This window comes from Oncorhynchus nerka, linkage group LG22 (genome assembly GCF_034236695.1).
Source record: "Oncorhynchus nerka isolate Pitt River linkage group LG22, Oner_Uvic_2.0, whole genome shotgun sequence".
Taxonomy (NCBI): domain Eukaryota; kingdom Metazoa; phylum Chordata; class Actinopteri; order Salmoniformes; family Salmonidae; genus Oncorhynchus; species Oncorhynchus nerka.
Window position 1 is genome coordinate 82932388 of NC_088417.1, and position 19294 is coordinate 82951681.

At 43.9% G+C, this 19294-nt stretch overlaps 1 protein-coding gene across 3 annotated transcripts in view; it reads right to left on the bottom strand.

Moving 5' to 3' along the window:
• Window positions 1-7406, bottom strand: part of LOC115105859 (splicing regulator ARVCF-like) — a 32771-nt gene extending 25365 nt beyond the window's left edge. The window contains exons 1-2 of one of the 3 annotated variants that reach the window (XM_065007480.1): window positions 7051-7406; window positions 1946-2122 (exon numbers count right to left, since the gene is read on the bottom strand). In XM_065007480.1, the coding sequence (XP_064863552.1) occupies window positions 1946-2122; window positions 7051-7071 (198 nt within the window). In that variant the 5' untranslated portion in view covers window positions 7072-7406. The remainder of the gene's footprint in view (window positions 1-1945; window positions 2123-7050) is intronic. The other 2 variants (XM_029628307.2, XM_065007479.1) reach the window with 2 other exon arrangements.
• Between the last annotated feature and the right edge of the window lie 11888 nt (window positions 7407-19294).

Genomic DNA, 19294 nt, shown 5'->3' on the forward strand with positions numbered 1-19294 from the left:
GGCAAAAAGTATATGGACACTGCTTCAAATGAGTGGATTTGGCAACTTCAGCCACACCTGTTGCTAACAGGTGTATAAAATTGAGCACACAGCCATGCAATCTCCATAGACAAACACTAGCAGTAGAATGGCCCGTACTGAAGAGCTCAGTGACTTTCAACATAGCACCATCATAGGATGGTCCGTTTTTAACATTTCTGCCCTGCTAGAGCTATCCCGGTCAACTATAAGTGTTGTCATTGTGAAGCGTAAACATCTAGGAGCAACAACGGCTCAGCTGCGAAGTGGTAGTCCACACAAGCTCATAGAACTGGACCACTGAGTGCTGAAGCGCGTAGCTCGGTTGCAACACTCACTACCAGTTCCAAACTCCCTCTGGAAGCAACGTCAGCACAATAACTGTTCATCGGGAGCTTCATGAAATGGGTTTCCATGGCCGAGCAGCCGCACACAAGCCTAAGATCACCATGCGCAATGCCAAACGTCGGCTGGAGGGGTGTAAAGCTCGCCGCCATTAGACTCTGGAGCAGTGGAAACACATTCTCTGGAGTGATGGATCACGCTTCACCATCTGGCAGTCCGACGGACAAATCTGGGCTTGGCAGACACCAGGAGAACGCTACCTGCCCCAATGTATAGTGCCAACTGTAAAGTTTGGTGTAGGAGGAATAATGGTCTGGAGCTGTTTTTCATGTTTCGGGCTCGGCCCCTTAGTTCCAGTGAAGGGAGATCCTAATGCTACAGCATTCAATTACATTCAAGACGATTCTATGCTTCCAACTTTGTGGCAACAGTTTGGGGAAGGCCCTTTCCTGTTTCAGCATGACAATGCCCCGTGCACATAGTGAGGTCCATACAGAAATATGTCGTCGGGAACGGTGTGGAAGAACTTGACTGGCCTGCACAGAGCCATGACTTCAACCCCATCAAACACCTTTGGGAGGAGTTGGAATGCAGACTGCGAGCCAGGCCTAATTGCCCAACAGCAGTGGCCAACCTCACTAATGTTCTTGTGGCTGAATAGTAGCTAGTCCTTGCAGCAATGTTCCAACATCTAGTGGAAAGCCTTCATATAAGAGTGGAGGCTGTTATAGCAGCAAAGGGAGGGACCAACTCCATATTAATGCCCATGATTTTGGAATGAGATGTTCTACAAGCAGGTGTCCACATACTTTTGGTCATGTAGTGTATGAATGTGGAAATAGTATCCACTAGCCATTCTCTACACTAGGATAAGCTTTGGGTCCTTCTCTGTTGGCTGCTACTTCCCCAAGAAAAAGTCTGTCAGCCTGGCACACACCAGCCTTCAGTTCAAAAAGATATGGTCATTAAATGTACATTCTGTTGAATTGCAATTAGTCTCTGGCGGATGGCTCAGATTAAAATCATGGCTCGCCAGGGCTGCAGATGAAAAACACAGTCCAACAGGAAATGGTTTATTATTGTTTCCCATTGTTCTGGGAGAAATCTTAATGCACAGAGATAGGGAGTTTTATAGGAGATATGATGAAGGAGTAATCCATGCTTCAGATTACAGTGGAGCAGAGAATGATTACAGTATGATCCTGGGGAAGACGGACGGCTGATTGCTAAATGAGGTAATTAAAGCAAGCACTGTATAGGGGATATGGGTGATAAATGAGGTGATTAAAGTAAGCATTATATAGGGGATATGGGTGATAAATGAAGAAATTAAAGTAAGCGTATATAAAGGATATGGGTGATAAATTAAGTCATTAGAGTAAGCGTATATAAAGGATATGGGTGATAAATTAAGTCATTAAAGTAAGCATTATATAGGGGATATGGGTGATAAATTAAGTCATTAGAGTAAGCGTATATAAAGGATATGGGTGATAAATTAAGTCATTAAAGTAAGCACTATATAGGGGATATGGGTGATAAATTAAGTCATTATATTAAGCATTATATAGGGGATAAAGACCTCTGCCTCTGAGTATTGTGTCTCTGTAGTGGAACTGCCATTGGTGGAGGTGACCACGGAGGTGTTGGAGGTGGGTGTGTCCAGGTCATCATCTGCAGGCAATGGATGCTCCCCCGGGGGCTCCTTGGGCTCCAGGATCATGGCCCCCAGAGAGGAGGGCCCCTCTGGGATCTGCTCCTACACAACAGGAGAAAGAGTTAGCTACACACTCAGACTCCTACACAACAGACATGGCATGCACAGCAAAGGGAAGAGATTTAGTTAGAGATGTCCTACTCCTACAGACCAAGTGCAGAAGAGAAAGTTTCACAGAGAGAGAGAGAGAGAAAGGGCCCAGTACCCTTTGTAAAGAGAGGGAGAAATAAAGACATGAACTAAAGGTGACAGGCCCGGTGAGAGCCGGAGAGGGTATTATCTAAATGTGAGAATGAGCTCCACCTGTTTAATTAAAGTGCGGTGGTTTGATTTCTCCTGAGACCCTCTCGCCCCGTGGACCAATCTGCTACTGCCATTCTGCTGACCTTTCACTTCCCCTGCTGACTGCTCGCAATTGTTCATTTTTAAGCCCTCGCTTTCAAACACCCACCTCACTGTATAGGCTATAGAGCAAGGCCATAAAACTATTCAGAATTTCCACACTGATGTGTGGCCATGTATGGGGAATGGAAAAGAGTAGAGAAGGCTGTAGTAATCAGGGTTGGCACTAGCCCACCAACTCGTGGGCAAAACATTTTAGTGGCCCCCATCTTGACGTAAAAAAATGTACGTTTTCAAGTTAATTTCCTGCAATTCTACACATTTTGTCATGGAGTGGAGAGACATTTTTGCCATTTTAAAGCTACATTTCTCCATTACTTATGCCATTTTAATATGATATCTGAGTGAGAGTAACTAAGAAAATCAATGAGGCCCCTGGACACATGCCCTTCGTGCCATGATTACTACAAGTTTAGATAGTTGGGTAGACTACCTTACCAATCAAAAAATAGCTGACATGAGCTAATTGAGTGACTGACATAACAAGAGGAACTGCTGATGAACAACCATTTTTTTTATTGCACCTTGTGAATTCTATTATTCTTTTTTTACCCCCATTTGGTAGTTACAGTCTTGTCCCATCACTCACTGCCATGCGTCCTCCGAAACATGACCCTGCCAAGCCACACTGCTCGCTTAACCCCGGAAGCCAGCCCCACCAATGTGTCAAACGAATCACCATACAACTGGTGATACGAATCAGTGTGCATGCACCCGGCCTGCCACAAGGAGTTTCTAGAGCGCAATGGGACAAGGACATCCTGGCTGGCCAAACCCTCCCCTAACCCGGACGACTCTGTGCCAATTGTACACCACTTCATGGGTCTCCAGGTTGCGGCCGGCTGTGACACAGTCCGAGATCGAACCCAGATCTGTAGTGACGCCTATAGCACTGTGATGCAGTGCCTTAGAACGCTGCGCCACTCAGTAGGCCATATTCTACTATTCTAACGCTCAACAGTAAGTTGAGTCCCCGACTGAGTTCTTAAACTGGTCGGGGGCCCCCTAGCAGCCGGGGGCCCTAGCCAACCCCCTATGTCACTTGTGCCTAGGGCTGGCCCGGGTAGTAATTGTGGAGGTTCAGATGCTGATAGAGTTGATGTGTTAAAAGATTAATGAGGAGAAATGTTTTGGCATAATTACTGAGATATAACAATGTCCTGCCTTTAATCAGTCCTTTCCATCCAGCAGCTAGCCTCAGGCATACAGGGTCATTTAGTTATGTATGCTTATTTACTTCAAGAAGAAACTAACACACTGGTTTAACAATGTTATTTCCACGTCATTTCAACTAAATAACGTTGAACCAACGTGGAATAGATGTTGAATTGACATCTGTGCCCAGTGGGATTGTAGTTTTCCCCAAAACAAGGATTTATTAAATATACAACACAAACACTTAAAATGTGTCTATAAATAGACTAAAGAGGCATAAAATAAGAACATAATGATCCATAATAAATGTTTCTATGTTTTTGCTTAATACTCTTTAGACAAGGACAATTCGGTTTTGATCACATACTAAAGACCAAGAGTGTCTGAATCTGAGATCTTAGTCAATAGGATCATCATTAGAACCGCATTCACCATGGGGGAGAATTTAGATTCATGTGCCAATATCTGTTGCAAGCCAGCAGATAATCTGTCAACATAAAATTCACTGCATCATATCTCACCATACTAAATGAAAGTGCTCTCAATCCGACTGTGCAGAAACAAATGAGAATACCAGGTTGCTTGTCTTATTGAAACATACTAGAACTGAATTCAGGGGTATTCCAACTTCATTGAGCAATATGTAAAATAGTCCACATAAAATCCAAAGGTTTAATAGTAGGGGCCTGAATGTAAAATAGTCCACAGAATGTGGAGCACGAGGTATAATAATAATGGATAACTCATTAATGCAATGGGAGAGCTCGATTCACTCGCAGCCTCCATTTCCCAAACATACAATGTCAAACATGAGAGCCCTCATCTTCATGCAAATACATTTGTCAGAGTAGAGAGAGAGAAGGAGAGATGAAAGCCCAATGGTTGTCACACAGCAGAGAGAGAGAGAAAGAGAGAGCGAGCGAGAGAAAGAGAGAGCGAGAGCGAGAGAAAGAGAGAGCGAGAGAAAGAGAGAGAGAGCGAAAGAGAGGAAAGGACAGGAGATGATGCAGGCTTAAACAGCCTTGGAGGGATGAATGACTGGAGGTATTGCAAAGCAGAGGTAAATGAATAGCTGCGTGGCTAGAATAGGCATGGTATCTCTGTTCTCTAAAAGAAGGCTTGATGGAGGGCTTGAGCGATGGTAATAGGGTTTGAAAGCGGGATAGAGGGATAGATAGTGAGGTTAGGGACTTGTGAAAAAGAATCACACCTGGCCCTGTTTTTAGATTAGACTTCCAACAAATCTTTCAGACACTGTGCAGCCATACCTCCATTTGACCAGCCATCACTTATCATCAAACACTCAAAGCACTCATCCATCCATAGAACACTGTTCAACTACCCTCGTATCTTTTCCTCCATCACATCAAATAAATATCCTCATATTCCTTAATCTACAGCCTGTATTTGCTGTTTACCAATGAGATGAATTAGATAGATGTTAGAGGCACTGAAGCAGGGGACAAAGTGACACGATTAGTGTCTTGTTACATTCAGCTGTCCAATGGGGGCTGACTGCACGACAGTATAGCGGAAAGGCCCACAGTCTGATCTTCTGCTGAGTGAGTTCAGATTTAGTCGCCGGGTCAAGGGCACTTCAGACGCAAGCCACATTTAATAATCACAAGCTCATTTTGATAGATGCTGCCCTCTATCCAGGTATTAATGCAGATCAGAGGAGAAACTGTGATCCTGTTGGAATTAACACTGACAATGCAGTCAATTTGTGTTCATCAGATAGAGGAGAGAGGAATGTGTATTGCTCCAGTACTTGATGTCAAATGAACGTGTGCTCAAAATGTATGTAGATACAGTAATCATCTGTCATAATAGATCTACTCCCAGGGTTCATAATTAGACAGGATCAGAGCAAGAAGTTACTTGTTTTTGTGCTGTAACGCAGTCAAGATGCGGGAGGAAAACATTTTCTGTCCACATTACACAAACACAGCATTGTCCAATCTCCCAGCACAGCGATGCGTAAGCCATTTATGAAATTCTCTTATCCAGAGCAATTAGGGTTAAGTGCCTTGCTCAAGGGTACAATGACAGATTATTGGAGATTCAAACAAGCAATCTTTTGGTTACTAGCCCAACACACTTAATTGCTAGGTGATCTGCCGCCATTAGGATTTCCCATCTTATTCACTGCGGTGCCAAGACTAATTACCATTGAAAATGAGGACAGGACACCTCTCATCCCTTGTGTTTGTCTGTGCAGGATGCAGGAAACAGGAAGCAGGTGGCAGGAAGCCCCCTGGTGCACAAACAATTAAATACTGCATGGTCATATTTAATGTCATTCTAACTTGCAGTTTCTGGCTGGCCAACCTGGTCTCAGAGCATTTTGTATTATTCTTTATGTTAATCCAAGACACTGTTATGTTTGGTATGGTTACATAAAACAGATAAAAACGGCTGCATGGGACCTTTTACTTAAGGCAATACCGAAAGTAGGTTGGTTGGTCGGGATGGATGGGTGGACATATAACCTGAACATCTAGCAACCCGGGGTGGATGGGTGGGTGTATAACACAAATGTCTAGCAACCCAAAGGTTATAAATTCAAATCTCATCACGGGCAACTTTAGCTAATTAGCAACTTTGCAACTAGATAGCATGTTAGCTAACCTTAACCCTTTTACCTTCCCCTAACCATAACTTTAACCCCTTAACCTAACTGCTAAACTTAACCCTAACGTTAACGAGCTAGCTAGAATCCGTAACATATCACAAAGTCGTAACATATCATACGTTTTGCAAATTCGTAACATATTGTACGTTTCACAAATTCATAACATGTAATACCAATCATTTACAACATATCATACGAAATAGGTGATGGACATCCATACGAAACGTAACATATCATATTAAATGGAGTGTCTCGAATTTACATTCAGAATAATACAAAATTCTCTGAGACCAGGTTGGGCTGGCGGTGTGCTGGGTGGTTGGCTGGCTGGCTGGCGGTGTGCTGGGTGGTTGGCTGGCTGGCTGGCGGTGTGCTGGGTGGTTGGCTGGCTGGCTGGCTGGCGGTGTGCTGGGTGGTTGGCTGGCTGGCTGGCGGTGTGCTGGGTGTAAAAGCGTATGAAGCAGCAGCAGCACATTCCCCTGTGGGTGGTTATCACTCAGCCTCCTCTCATAATGTTACCATGATTAACAGCCTCTCCATATGGCCTGCAGTATACACACTGAGCAGAGGTGTTAACAGCATGTCCCTGAGCACACACGAGGAATGGGAAACTGCAACACACTGATCTGAGAGGAGAAAATAATGCTTTCCCCTTCATGAAACAAGCATAGCATACAGAATACAGCGCAGCTGCGGATGGGGCTCCTGTAGGGAAAGCATCAGAGGGAAAATAGGGAGGCTAGAGAAGAGAAAACAAATACTAAATCAAAACACTTACCCCTTTCACCTCTGCAGGCATTGCCAAATCCCTTTGATTAGCTTCCCCAACAAATGATGGACAGAATCAGTCCTCTGTGAGATGAGACCACTGCGTCTGTTTCCCCCCTTCTGCTATTTTCTGCCTTGACTTTCCCTGCGAGTGTGGAGGCAGTTCAGACATGAGCAACCATCCTTCCTCCCGGGCTCTCAATAACGCACATACGCGCGCAGGCACATGCACATGCACACGCTCTCTCTCTCTCTCTCTCTCTCTCTCTCTCTCTCTCTCTCTCTCTCTCTCTCACACACACAGACACACACATATGGACACACTGGCACACACTCTCTCACACATTCACACAGTGGGCTCAGATGAATGCTGCACTTTCCCTTGTGAAAGAGATGCTGAATCAACAACAAAAAGGCAACCTCATCACTACACAACCCTCTCTGTTGTCATAGAAACAAACAGCTGTATCCAAGTTCTGGGTTAGTAGCAAGATGGTGGTTAAATCACACCAAAAGAAACACTGCTAAATACTGCTATATAAACGCTGATTACATAGTTGTAAAGACCAGTAATCTGTATGCTCTGTATACTCTCTCGCCCAAGCAGAGAGAAACAGTGAAACACACACACACACATTTCCCTCTGGGCTGACAAACAGATGCAGCTGGAGCAAGGAGAAGGCTGCACTAGCCCAGCCCTGTCACCCACGTGCAGGACAGACTGAGGGAGGGATATAGGGAAAAAGGGGCTGGAGGGAGAGAAGGATGGAGGAATGGAGGAGAGGAGGAGAGGAAGGACACTCTGGGTACAGCAGGAAAAGAGAGCCCGGCATACTAAGATAGCAGCCTCCAGTAAAACTAGACATTTGCATGTAATTAAATGATACAACATTACATTTGAATGTTAAACCCACTCATCTAAAGAGACACTAAAATCCTATAGTGCTCTGTGAAAACATACCTTGCACCATAGAGTGATGTAAGCTCCAACTCATGGTCAATGAAATGCAAATGCAAAACAGAAAGCTACACATAGTGAACAACATATGTTTGTCATTGATTTGAATATTACAGTAATATGATTCTTTAAATGTAACCTTTATTTAACTAGGCAGTAATAGGATGGCTTAAAGGTCCAATGCAGCCATTTTTTATCTCAATATCAAATAACTTCTGGATATCTATTAAGTACCTTGGGCCTCCCGAGTGGCGCAGTGGTCTAAGGCACTGCATCGCAGCGCTAGCGGCGTCACTGCAGATCTGGGTTTGATACCAGGCATGAGGCAGCGCACAACTGGCCCAGTGTCATCTGGGTTAGGTGAGGGTTTGGCTGGCTGGGGTGTCTTTGTCCCATCGCGCTCTAATGACTCCTGTGGCGTGCCGGGTACATACAGTCGCCAGGTGTCCAGTGTTTCCTCTGACACATTGGTGCAGTTGGCTTCTGGGCTAAGTGAGCAGTGTGTCAAGAAGCAGTGCTGGTTGGATTTTGGGGAACACATGGCTCTCAACCATCGCCTCTCCTGAGTCAATACAGGAGTTGCAGCGATGGGACATGTCACGCCTTGACCATAGAGAGCTGTTTATTCTCTATGTTGGTTAGGTCGGGGTGTGATTAAGGGTGGGTTATCTAGGGGAATTAGATATCTATGTTGGCCTGGTATGGTTCCCAATCAGATGCAGCTGTTTATCTTTGTCTCTGATTGGGGATCATATTTAGGTAGCCATTTCCCCATTGTGATTTGTGGGATCTTGACTATGTTTTTGTGTAGCTGCCTGTGAGCAACCCAGAACGTCACGATTTGTTTTTTTCTTCTGTTTTGTTTGGTGAGTTTATCCTTTATTAATCATGTGGAATTCTATGCACGCTGCGCCTTGGTCCAATCATTATAACGATCGTGACAGGACAAAAGAATCATAAAACACGGGACGAGATGTTAAAAACTGTCCATTGTGCCAATAGATGGAATGCACTCACATGAGATTTGCCGTGATGTTGACAGAGTGGCATGGGAGGTTTATTTCTTAGACTGGGGTAAGATGTCAATTTTGGGACACATCCTCAGTAGTGTGCCTTCGAATCAGTGGGTGTTTCGGCCTTTAATCACTAAACACCCTCATCAAAGGTGGCCAGCTAAAGGGTAATCAAGCCTTAGCTTGTGTCCCATGCCCAATTAAGATGTCCCACGGGACTATGCAAGGCAGGGGCGTCCTCTTCCCTGAGCCAGCCATACAGCTGACCGCATACCTCATATTGTAACTACCAATTGGATATCATGAAAAAGTACAACAAAAAATAAAAACATTTTTAAAGCACCTTACTGTGATTGCTTTAAATGAAAATGGTCAAAAATAGCCAATAATAGCTTCTTAGCAAAGAGCAATTTCTCAAGCTAGAATCTTGCTAGAACTGTCTAGGAGTGGTCTGAGTGGGGAGGGGAAAAGTGACAACTAGTTGTTTTTGGCAGAGAGGTTTGGAGCTCTCTTTCTTATTGGTCTATTAACTAATTTATCGCCTGGTGATGTCACCAAGTAGGCCAAAACTCCATTCAACCAAAACAGGCTGAATATATCCGGCAGTCTTTTCATACAGCCCTTGCACTATCATCATCATTTTCAAGTAATATTCCAACCTCATAGTGTGGAAATATATATAAAACAGAGGAAAAATCACATGTTTGACTGCACTGGGCCTTTAAGAATTGTTTTAATTTTTTAATTTCACCTTTATTTAACCATGTAGGCCAGTTGAGAACAAGTCTCATTTACAACTGCGACCTGGCCAAGATAAAGCAAAGCAGTGCAACACAAACAGCATAGAGTTACACATGGAATAAACAAACGTACAGTCAATAACACAATAGAAAATAATCTATATACAGTGTGTGCAAATGAGGTAAGATTAGGGAGGTTGTCACGACTCCGACCGAAGGTGGCTCCCCTTCCCGTTCGGGTGGCGACTCCAACCGAAGGTCTTCTAGCTGCCACTGATTCTTTTCTCCCCCTCCTTATGTGTTATTGAGTACACCTGTTTTGAGTTGGTTATAATTAGTGAGGCTTTATTCGTCAGCCGGCCCGCCTGGTTCTTTGTGCGGGATTGATTATTGTAACCCTGGTTGTAACTGACAGTTAGACTTACAGGTTATGTCGTTGTCTTTTGTTTGAATTGTTTACGTTTCCGCTGTGCGGGGGAAATGATAATACAAGCGGAACTACGTAGCTAATGCTGTTGTAACGGGGATCCTTATTGTAGCAACACACTTTTGGAGGGAAGGCAATCCTGCGCTGTGTTAGCTAAAATGTCATTGGGTGTAGTTCATAAAGGTTGAAGAGTGTATGTTAGGATGAAGTGTGAATTCATGCCAGGAATAATAAGTGTGAAGTTTGATTTCCTCCCTTCTGTAATAAGCAGCCAATGAGGTATTTTTTCCATTATTCATGTGTTTAATTTGAACCCGTTATAACGCCGGTTAAACTGTTATGTATGTAAGCACTTCAGAGTTATACCAAGCTAATAAGTCAATCGTAAGATAAGGTTGTAAGAGTGTGCTTAACTGTAATTTTCATTTACTTTATAGTTCTCACGGAAGGTGATAATTCTGACTAAAACTACAGAATAAAGCCGCCAGTTAAAATCAAGGAACGGTTGTGCTCGTGGTTACTGAAGGGAGCTACACTGGTGTTTGCATTAGATGTACATGTTCGTGTATTTAGTGCTAGACTGTTTTCGTTCCCCTGTGTCTTGGGCATTTGGTTTGAGCACCTGTAAGTGGGGTGACCGTAGTTCACCGTGTGTGCATAAAAAAAAAACACTTTATGGAACTCTGCTTTCCTGCGCCTGATTTCACCCTCACGACACCCAGGACCTTACAGAACAGAGGTAAGGCAATAAATAGGCCGTAGTGGCGAAGTAATTTCAATTTAGCAATTAAACACTGGAGTGACAGATGTGCAGAAGAAGAATGTGCAAGTAGAGATACTGGGGTGCAAAGGAACAAAAAATAAATAACAATATGGGGATGAGGTTGTTGGATGAGCTATTTACAGATGGGCTATGTACAGGTGCAATGGTCTGTGAGCTGCTCTGACAGATGATGCTTAAAGTTAGTGAGGGAGATATGAGTCTACAGCTTCAGTGGTTTTTGCAATTCGTTCCAGTCATTGGCAGCAGAGAACTGGAAGGAAAGGCGGCCAAAGTAAAAATTGGCTTTGGGGGTGACCAGAGAGATATACCTGCTGGACCGCGTGATATTTGTGGGTGCTGCTATGGTGACCAGTGAGCTGAGATAAGACGTGGCTTTACCTAGCAAAGACTTATAGATGACCTGGAGCCAGTGGGTCTGGCGACGAATATGAAGCGAGGGCCAGCCAACGAGAGCATACAGGTTGCAGTGGTGGGTAATATATGGGGCTTTGGTGACAAAACGGATGGCACTGTGATAGACTGCATCCAATTTGCTGAGTAGAGTGTTGGAGGCTATTTTGTAAATGACATCGCCGAAGTCACAGATCGGTAGGATAGTCATTTTACGGGGGTATGTTTGGCAGCATGAGTGAGGGAGGCCTTGTTGTGAAATAGGAAGCCAATTCTAGATTTAATTTTGGATTGGAGATACTTAATGTGAGTCTGGAAGGAGAGTTTACAGTCTAACCAGACACCTAGGTATTTGTAGTTGTCCACATATTCTAAGTCAGAACCATCCAGAGTAGTGATGTTGGACGGGCGGGCAGGTGCTGGCAGCGATCGGTTGAAGAGCATGCATTTAGTTTTACTTGCATTTAAGAGCAGTTAGAGGCCATGGAAGGAGAGTTGTATGGCATTGAAGCTCGTCTGGAGGTTAGTTAACACAGTGTCCAAAGAAGGGCCAGAGGTATACAGAATGGTGTCGTCTGCATAGAGGTGGATCAGAGAATCATCAGCAGCAAGAGCGACATCATTGATGTATACAGAGAAAAGAGCCGGCCCGAGAATTGAACCCTGTGGCACCCCCATAGAGACTGCCAGAGGTCTGGACAACAAGCCCTCCGATTTGACACACTGAACTCTATCTGAGAAGTAGTTGGTGAACCAGGCGAGGCAGTCATTTGAGAAACCAAGGCTGTTGAGTCTGCCCGATAAGAATGTGGTGATTGACAGAGTCGAAAGCCTTGGCCAGGTCGATGAATACGGCTACACAGTATTGTCTTTTATTGATGGCGTTTATGATATTGTTTAGGACCTTGAGCATGGCTGAGGTGCACTCATGACCAGCTCGGAAACCAGATTGCATAGTGGGAGAAGGTACGGTGGGATTCGAAATGGTTGGTGATCTGTTTGGCTTGGCTTTCGAAGACCTTAGAAAGGCAGGGTAGGATGGATATAGGTCTGTAAAAGTTTGGGTCTAGAGTGTCACCCCCTTTGAAGAGGGTGATGATCGCGGCAGCTTTGGGGAACTCAGATGATACGAAAGAGAGGTTGAACAGGCTAGTAATAGGGGTTTCAACAATTGCGGTGGATAATTTTAGAAAGAGAGGGTCCAGATTGTCTAGCCCAGTTGATTTGTATGGGTTCAGATTTTGCAACTCTTTCAGAACATCAGCTGTCTGGATTTGGGTGAAGGACAAATGGGGAGGCTTGGGCAAGTTTCTGTCGGGGGTGCAGGGCTGTTGATTGGGGTAGGGGTAGCCAGGTGGAAAGCATGGCTAGCCGTAGAAAAATGCTTATTGAAATTCTCAATTATCGTGGATTTATCGGTGGTGACAGTGTTTCCTAGACTCAGAGCAGTGGCCAGCTGGGAGGAGGTGCTTTTATTCTCCATGGACTTTACAGTGTCCCAGAATCTTTTGGAGTTTGTGCAACAGGATGCAAATTTCTGTTTGAAAAAGCTAGCCTTTGCTTTCCTAACTGCCTGTGTATATTGGTTCCTAACTTCCCTGAAAGGTTGCATATCGGGGGGCTAAGAATGCCAGCCTCTACATATAAAGATGATAATACACGAGAACAAGGGGCACAGCTAGTAAGAAACATGCCAATAGACCTACCCATACGAGCATGTTCATGCATCTGGGATCCCACACAGAAATACTGTACGTATGTTATGGACATTGTACAGTACAGTAGAGTAATCATTGGCTCAAATAGACACACATCCTGTCATGCTCAGCATTGCATTCCTCCACATCCACTCATGCCAGCAGCATACCACCCTGCATAACACTGCTGACTTGCTTCTGAAGCTAAGCAGGGTTGGTCCTGATCAGTCCCTGGTTGGGAGACCAGATGCTGCTGGAACTGGTGTTGAAGGGCCAGTAGGAGGCAGTCTTTCCTCTAGTCTAAAAAATATTCCAATGTCACAGGGCTGTGATTGGGGACACCCTGCTCTGTGTAGGGTGCCGTCTTTCGGATGGGAAGTTAAACAGGTGTCCTGACTCTCTCTCTAAGGTCATTTAAGATCCCATGGCACTTATCGTAAGAGTAGGGGTGTTAACCCCGGTGCCTTGGCTAAATTTCCAATCTGGCCCTCAAACCATCACGGTCACCCAATAATCCCCAGTTTACAATTGGCTCATTCATCCCTCTCCTCTCCCCTGTAGCTATTCCCCAGGTCGTTGCTGTAAATGAGAATGTGTTCTGAGTCAACTTACCTGGTAAAATAATGGATAAATAAAAATAAAATTCCCACGTTCACAGAGACACATTCAATGCCTCCCGTTCATCCTGTTCATGCCTACTAAACCCTCGTACCCCTCCTTCCCCCACACACCTCTGTGAAAGTCTGATGTGACCAAGGCTAATTTATTAGTAGAAATTAACATGGAGGACTTCACAACACAGCTAGTTTAATAAGCAGAGCAGTTAGCGTCTAAGGATGACTAAAATACACAATAAACTGTGACCAAGGAGATTAAAGTGAATTTGTAGATATTGTTGACTCAGCAGCGTAGTCCATTGAATCTGGAAATACCAATAAAGGTCAACAATGAGCTATAACACAGGATAATGTTCTGTATTTAGTCCTCGACACAGTTGGAAGTACAGCAGTACCTGCCAATCAGAATAATCCACAAAAAAAGGAAAAGGAAAAAAGGAAAAGGAATGGAAATTCAGACAGGCCAACAAAGCACCAATGGGATGTTAAAGTTACCAGATGTAGGATTTTCATTTGAGCCAGTGTGCTAAAACAGGAAAAGAATCCTGCAGCAACATAAAATGTTAAGTATTATGTGGATAATAATGGACATTTTAGCAGGGGTTGATACATTTTTCATAAAGGAAAATCAAATAAATTCTAATGTGAGAAGCCTTTTTAAACCTCCGATACACTACATATCATGACACTAGGCGAGACCCAAATGCAGACACAGGAGGCAGATGATTGGAATTTAAGATGTTTAATAAATTAAAAGGGGATAGGCAAGAGAATGGTCGTGGACAGGCAAAAGGTCATAACCAGATCCGGATCCAGGAGGAACAGAATGGCAGGCAGGCTTGAGGTCAGGGCAGGTAGAATGGTCAGGCAGGCGGGTACAGAGTCCAGGCAAGGGTCAAAAGCAGGAGGACTAGAAAAAGAAACAAGGCAAAGCAGGAAAATGTGAAAAACTGCTGGTAGGCTTGGACATACAAGGCAAACTGGCACAGAGAGACAGGAAACACAGGGATAAATACACTGGGGAAAACAAGCAACACCTGGAGGGGGTGGAGACAATAACGAGGACAGGTGAAACAGATCAGGGTGTGACACTCCAAGTTTGACTTTTCCTGCATTGCAGGAACGTTCTCCTGCAACAGGGTGATCAAATTAAGATCCTATACCTGTATAATAGCTAATACATGATATATAAGTCTCCTTGAATTGTGATAAATAATGGATGTAAACCAGGGCCCCCCAGAGACCTGAACTACCCAGAGTGTTGTGATTTATACTGATCCTTCCTGTCAAGTGTCACCACAGGAAACCCTTCATCATAAGCAACCCAGGGAGAAAATTAAACGCATCAGCACCACGGTAATCTGAACCTGGCAATCAGCAAGGCACTAATGAACCTGATCGATTTGGCATATCAATTAGGAGGAGGGTGTGTGTGTGTGGTGCGCCTCTGAAATAACTTTATCACCATTTGTCACCGAAACATAACCATAAGATGGTGTGCTACGCTGACACCAGAATCTGCTTCACTTCACACAGTCAACAAACCACAAACCCTCTTTCACAGCAGCCTTCTCCATTAGCATATTACCCCAGGCTACAGAAAGAGAGACGAGAGAGAGTGTGTGTGTGTGGGGGGGGGGGGGGTGAGGTGAGGGGTTTAATAGTATTAAAACTACATCAAAACCAGAAGCTCAGAGATCTGTAACTGGGCCAATGCTAAAAACACACGTGAACAGAAAACCAAGATTAATATTTGATTAACAGATTTTAAAGCGATCCCATTGCTAGACTTCAGACAGTTGATGTGCCAATCATGATTCCTACAAGCTTGGTGAAGATCAAAAGCGCTCATTCACACTGGTGATTAGACACAGTAGGGTTGCAGTGAGCACCACCTCATAATCAGGGGGGATTCAGAGAAGAACAAAGAGAAGAAGAAGAAAATGAAAGGATGAACCAAAGTCTGAAGAACAGTAGAATTTTACATACAACAATTGATAGGTAAAATGAAGGGGGGGAAACAGAGGAGACCAGGAACTGTTGTCATGTGATGTTCTAGCCCTAAGAAGAGATGAATGGTCATGAATAGTGCATTGGTTGGGACTCCCAGACACATGCATCTACAAAACACATGTTCTGTGAAGCCACACGGTTCTGTGATAAAAGGAATGAGAAAAAAGACTGCTGCCAACTGCAGAACCGTAGAAACGGAAAGATTGCAGAAGGGATAGTCTACTGTTAAAAAAGGCTGTTCATTCCACTTTCTTTTGTATTATGAGCACCTGACCCTGTGTAACCGCTTAATGATGTTGTCAGTACTTCTCAGTGCAGTCCTACAGTTCTGGAATACTGCCTCAATCTCTCTGTGGCTATGGCAACCATCACTGGCAGTCAGAGAAATATCACAGCATCAGAATTCTAGTGTAAAATACAATCTCAGTGGAATTACAGTATCTCAATCCTGAAGGCTTAATTTGTTTAGGATATACAATACATACTTCTCTGAAATCCTTAGTTGAGCTCAGCAAGTCGACAATCAAAAGAGTAGAACCTATAGGTTTTCCCACTCAAATTCTCTTGTGGAATTTTTCTATATTCTACTCACAGGTAAATCCAGTAGGGGGTGCCAATTTGTCGTACTATCTGTACAAATGTTGATTTGAGCTGGATTCCAACACCTTGTGTCAAAGGGAGAGCCAGGTGGAGCCGAGCTCCAGCACCTTACAGATCCAAAGACAAATGTAGGATAAAAAGTAAGATAAACAGAGGTGAGGGTTGGAGTTGTGGTTGAGGCTAGAGTTAGAGTTGAACTGGGATGTGGACATGAAGCTAGGGTTAGGGTTGAACTGGGATGTGGACATGAAGCTAGGGTTAGGGTTGAACTGGGATGTTGACATGAAGCTAGGGTTAGGGTTGAACTGGGATGTGGACATGAAGCTAGGGTTAGGGTTAGGGTTGAAATGGGATGTTGACATGAAGCTAGGGTTAGGGTTGAACTGGGATGTGTACATGAAGCTAGGGTTTTGTTTGAACTGGGATGTGTACATGAAGCTAGGGTTAGGGTTGAACTGTTTGAACTGGGATGTGGGATGTACATGAAGCTAGGGTTAGGTTGAAATGGGATGTTGACTGAAGCTAGGGTTAGGTTGAACTGGGAGAAGCTTTTGTTTGAACTGGGATGTGTACATGAAGCTAGGGTTAGGGTTGAACTGGGATGTGGGGGTTAGGGTTGAAATGGGATGTTGACATGAAGCTAGGGTTGAACTGGGATTGAACTGGGTTTTGTTTGAACTGGGATGTGTACATGAAGCTAGGGTTAGGGGTTGAACTGGGATGTGGGCATGAAGCAGGGTGAAAATGGGATGTTGACATGGGGGTTAGGGTTGAACTGGGATGTGGACATGAAGCTAGGGTAGGGTTAGGATGAACTGGGATGTGGACATGAAGCTAGGGTTAGGATGAACTGGGATGTGGACATGAAGGTAGGGTTAGGATGAACTGGGATGTGGACATGAAGGTAGGGTTAGGATGAACTGGGATGTGGACATGAAGGTAGGGTTAGGATGAACTGGGATGAATGAAGGTAGGGTTGGGGTTGAACTGGGATGTGTACATGAAGCATTAGGGTTGAAGTTTAGGTTGAACTGGGATGTGAACTGGGTTATGTTGGGGATTGACATGAAGCTAGGGTTAGGGTACTGGGATGACAGGAGGGTTGAACTGGGATTGACTGGGATGAAATGGACATGAAGCTAGGGTTAGGGTTGAACTGGGATGTGGACATGAAGCTAGGGTTAGGGTTGAACTGGGATGTGTACATGATGCCTGGGTTAGGGTTGAACTGGGATGTGGACATGATGCCTGGGTTAGGGTTGAACTTGGATGTGGACATGAAGCTAGGGTTAAACTGGGATGTGTAAAAAGCTAAACTGGGATGTGTACTAATACAAAAAAGGGTTAGGGTTGAACAAAAAGCAGGGTTAGGGTTGAACTGGGATGTTTTTATTGAACTGTCAAAACAACTACAAAAACTATTAATAAAGGGTTAGGGTTGAACTGGGATGACTTGCCTGGGTTAGGGTTGAACAGACATGATGCCTGGGTTAAACTTGGATAATAGAATGTCTCATCAACTCAAAAAAAGGAACAAAACAGTCACATGACATTATTCCTGACAAATGCAAAATCAAACAATGTCATATATCAAATTATTTCTCAAATGCATTATCAAACACATATATCAAAACACATATTTCAAAACACATATACCAAACACATACAGTACCAGTCAAAAGTTTGGACACACCTACTCATTCAAGGGTTTTTCTTTATTTGGACTATTTTCGACATAATAGTGAATACATCAACATTATGAAATAACACATATGGAATCATGTAGTAACCAAAAAAGTGTTAAACAAATCAGAATATGTTTTATATTTGAGATTCTTCAAAGTAGCCCCCCTTTGCCTTGATGGCAGCATTGCACACTCTTGGCATTCTCTCAACCAGCATCATGAGGAATGCTTTTCCAGCAGTCTTGAAGGAGCTCCCACATATGCTGAGCACTTGTTGGCTGCCTTGCCTTCACTCTGTGGTCCAACTCATCCCACACCATTTCAACTGGGTTGAGGTCGGGTGATTGTGGAGGCCAGGTCACTCCTTATTGGTCAAATAGCCCTGACTCATTTCCCTGTTGAAAAACAAATGATAGTCCCACTAAGCTCAAACCAGATGGGATGGCGTATCACTGCAGAATGCTGTGGTAGTGATGCTGGTTAAATGTGCCTTGAATTCTAAATAAAACACAAACATTCACCAGAAAAGCACCCCCACACCATCACAACTTCTCCTCCATGCTTCACGGTGGGAACCTCACATGCGGAGATCATCCGTTCACCTACTCTGCATCTCACAAAGACACGACGGTTGGATCCAAAAATCTCACATTTCGACTCATCAAATCAAATTAGACGGATTTCCACCGGTCTAATGTCCATTGCTCGGGTTTCTTGGCCCAAGCAAGTCTCTTCTTATTATCGGTGTGCTTTAGTAGTGGTTGGTTTGCAGCAATTCAACCATGAAGGCCTGATTCACACAGTCTCCTCTGAACAGTTGATGTTGAGATCTGTCTGTTACTTGAACTCTGTGAAGCATTTATTTGGGCTGTAATCTGAGGTGCAATTAACTCTAATGAATTAATCCTCTGCAGCAGAGGTAACTCTGGGTCTTCCTTTCCTGTGGCGGTCCTCATGAGAGCCAGTTTCATCATAGCGCTTGATGGTTTTTGCGACTGCACTTGAATAAACTTTAAAAGTTCTTGAAATGTTCTGGATTGACTGACCTTCATGTCTTAAAGTAATGATGGACTGTCATTTCTCTTTGCTTATTTGAGCTGTTCTTGCCATAATATGGACTTGGTATTTTACCAAATAGGGCTATCTTCTATATACCACCCCTTGTCACAACACAACTGATTGGCTCAAACACATTATGAAGGAAAGAAATTCCACAAATGAACTTTTAACAAGGCGCAACTGTTAATTGAAATTCATTACAGGTGACTTGTAACGAATCTCCTCTTCGTCTGAGGAAGAGCAGTCAAGATCGGACCAACAAGCAGCGTGG